This window comes from Galeopterus variegatus, unplaced genomic scaffold (genome assembly GCF_000696425.1).
Source record: "Galeopterus variegatus unplaced genomic scaffold, G_variegatus-3.0.2 Scaffold6910, whole genome shotgun sequence".
Classification (NCBI taxonomy): Eukaryota; Metazoa; Chordata; class Mammalia; order Dermoptera; family Cynocephalidae; genus Galeopterus; species Galeopterus variegatus.
Genome location: NW_007733021.1, coordinates 47674 through 50930, shown reverse-complemented (window position 1 = coordinate 50930; position 3257 = coordinate 47674). Strand labels below are relative to the sequence as shown.

At 38.7% G+C, this 3257-nt stretch overlaps 1 protein-coding gene across 1 annotated transcript in view; it reads right to left on the bottom strand.

Moving 5' to 3' along the window:
• LOC103606879 (putative uncharacterized protein C12orf63) overlaps window positions 1-3257 on the bottom strand; it is a gene marked incomplete at its 3' end in the record, with an annotated part of 107384 nt that overhangs the window by 60910 nt on the left and 43217 nt on the right. Inside the window, exon 11 of the mRNA XM_008591432.1 lies at window positions 2884-3036. Coding sequence (XP_008589654.1) covers window positions 2884-3036 — 153 coding nt within the window. The remainder of the gene's footprint in view (window positions 1-2883; window positions 3037-3257) is intronic.

Sequence of the window (3257 nt, the reverse complement as noted above, 5' to 3'; positions counted from 1 at the left end):
GTAGAGTGCGGCGCTTGGGAGCGTGGCGGCACTCCCGCCAAGGGTTCGGATCCCATATAGAGACCGGTCCGCTCACTGGTTGAGCGTGGTGCGGGCGCGACACCAAGGGTTGCGATCCCGTTGCGGTCGCAGTACGGGCGCGACACTGAGGGTTGCAATCCCGTTACTGGTCACGAAAAAAGACAAAAAAAGGAAAAAAAAAAGGGGGGGGGGTATTTTTCTAAATGCCCTGAATTTTCCAGAAATGCAACCACTGTAGTACTTTGTTTTGTTCACAACTTTACTACGATTTATTTGCCGTTTTAGAAAATCATGTCCACAAACTTAACAATGCCGATAGTACTTAAGTCACCGATACAACACACCTATATCAGCCTGCACTTGCAGTTGTCACATTCATCGTGATTCTACATTACAGGACATCAGCATCTGACTGCTTTATACCTTCTAATGCCTGAGCATTTACATACTAACACACAGATTCTTTTATTTAAAGTGGTTTTGTTTTATTTATCCCCTATTTTATATGTACAGCTTCATAATGATTTTTTTTAAATAATGTGTGTAGGAAGAATATAGTGAATATAAATTTTATTTCAGGAAGTAAAGGGGGAATTACAAAAAGGGGAACTTTGGGTCTACAATATGGGTTGAGATATACTACTGAATGTGTAGAAAAGCCAAATCAAAAGGAAAATAAGAAAAATAAAACCACCTGAGATAGAGGAAAGGAACCTAACAGTGTCCCCATCCCCACAAGGGCTTCACAGTTCCAGTTAAAGGGGGATGGGCAGAGGGTGGCCTAGAATCTCACCATGGTGACAGCCAGGCTGGGAAGGCGGGTAACAGGAGGGGCCGGCTGCAAGCCCTCTCTATCTCCAGACTGTTCTATCACTGCCTACAAGGATATTATGAATAGACTCTATATTCAAGCTCTTTCATGACACTTTTAAAGGTAACATTTCAGGACCAGGTACAATCTCAACATTGATATGGAAGATCATACTGGAAATGAATACATATTGGATAAATCTTACCAATAGTTTGGTAATAAGAAGAAATTACAAGTCCAAGTTGTGAGAAGGGAAGTTTGCTTTTCTCCACTGAACTGAAAACCCTGAAGTGCTCCTGAGAAAGGTCAGGGGGTGTTGACATGTGCATCTCTTCTGTCCCCAGGCAAAATTCCACCTTTCCAGAAGAGAATCTTGAATTGTTTACTCCTCCTTTATCTCCTAAATTCAGGGAAAAAAATAATAAAAAAGAAATTTTAAATGGAAAAAGAAGGGAAGTTGGTGGGGAGGAAAAGCGCAGAGCAAATGGAAAGAGAGAAGGAAGGAAAGATTTTGTATATAGCTAGGACTTCTCTGCAGTTTGAGGGACACTGTTTCCTTAAATTTAGTATCCAAAATCATTGCTGAAGATCCCAGGTGTGCGTGGAGGGGCTCTATACCCATGTTATTTCATAAACAGCACTACACCAGGAGCCCTCAGTCAGAAAGCAAATGCTGAGCTAATGCTTCGCTTCTCGTGGGGATTGGTGGAAGTTACACAGCTTGGGTTTGCCTTTTTTAAATAGCTTCCCACAGTAAGATGTTAGTTTGCCTCTGGGGTAGAGACCTCTGGGATAGAAGCAACTCAGATAGTTCTGGCCTGAAACAGGAAAAAAGGGTTGGGGGGGGGAGAACTTGTCTCTTTATAAGATCAGAGAACACACAGGAAAAAAAAAAAAAGAAAGAAAGAAAAGGAAAAAATGTTCTAGGGGAAGTAGTCAAAAGTCCAGAGAGAGAAGCCAATATGGATTTTGAAGTCTACAGCCTGAGGACTAGTGATAAGCTACTGAGAGTGTTTTGGTACCAGGTGTGAGATTCGGAGTGAGTTGGTATAAACCATTCTTACAAATTGTATTTGCTTTTTTTATTCATGCCGTTGCCCATTGTTAATGTATGGAGTGACTGGCAGAAGACAAATACAATATGGAGACTTAATTTAATATAATGAGAGTCTGTAGACACATCACAGAAAGTGCTGGGGGGGGGTGATAAAAACAATAAGCAAATACATAAATATGTAAATAAATAAAACTGTTGGTGGTTATAAAAAATATTAGTCAAATTTCTAAAAGATCAGTTCAGTGGAGATTAACATCTTAATTAGATATGTTTAAATCTATTTTTAATAACATTAAAACACAATTATTTTATGTTTATTTAAGTCTATTATTTAAGTTTATCTTACTATTCTAATAAATTTGAACAGCAAAAATTATAGATATAAATTAAGATTTTAAAAAATTTTTAAATAGCCTAAGTGTAGATAATTCAGGATTTTTTCCCAGCCTAAATTTGAGTCTATTCTTCTTCTCTGAGGTTACCACTTAACCACTCAAAGCCCTGCTTTTTTTGACTTCACAAATTGATAGATGCTGAGAAGGGAGAAAACAAATAAATATAATGTAACCAACGATAGTAAATATCTTGTTTTAAACTGAAAGAAATCTCTAAGATCAACAGATGTGATATTAATAAGAAATCTCGTGGATGCATATTTTTAAATGCATCCATTTCTTTGACACTGATAAAGTAGTTAACTCAGTGTGACTCAATCCATGTACTTACAAAAGTAAAATAAGGAAACTATAACACCTGCAAAGAAAACTGTAAGAACATAAATGAAGAGAATCAAACAATATTGTTTTTGCATCTACTGTATTCAAGGGAGTTTGCTAATTTCCCAGTAAGAGAGAAGAGGAGACCCACTCGACAAGAAGAAAGGGAGTGGGCATGTGAGCGGGGAAGGAGGGACAGACAGCGGGGCAGATGGGGCACATCCGCAGACAGTAACCCACACGCATGAAGATTCAGGGATCTAGAACAAGCATTTTACCTTGCGTCTGTGCAAGAAATAATGAAAGCAGCTTTCTGCTGTGTCGGACTGATCTGTTATGATATTTGGATTTTTCCAGGGTCTCTCTAAAGCACCTCAAAGTGTCGGTCACGTCCACGGGCACGCAGACGAGCTCTTTGGCTCTGCTGTATTCTGAAAGGAAAGGGAGGAAGGTTGGGGATGAAGCGCTGCACAGAGCCAACTAGTAGCAAATGCGTTTCTAATTCAGAGAATGTCTTGGTCCCAACCTAAAGCTGCTCAATTCAAAGTCCCTAGATCTGCAGCAGGTGTTTCAACATTTGAATCACTTTTTTTTTTTTTTTTTTTTTTTTTTTTTTTGGTTTTTTTGGTAGTTTTTTAAAAAAAAAAAAAAG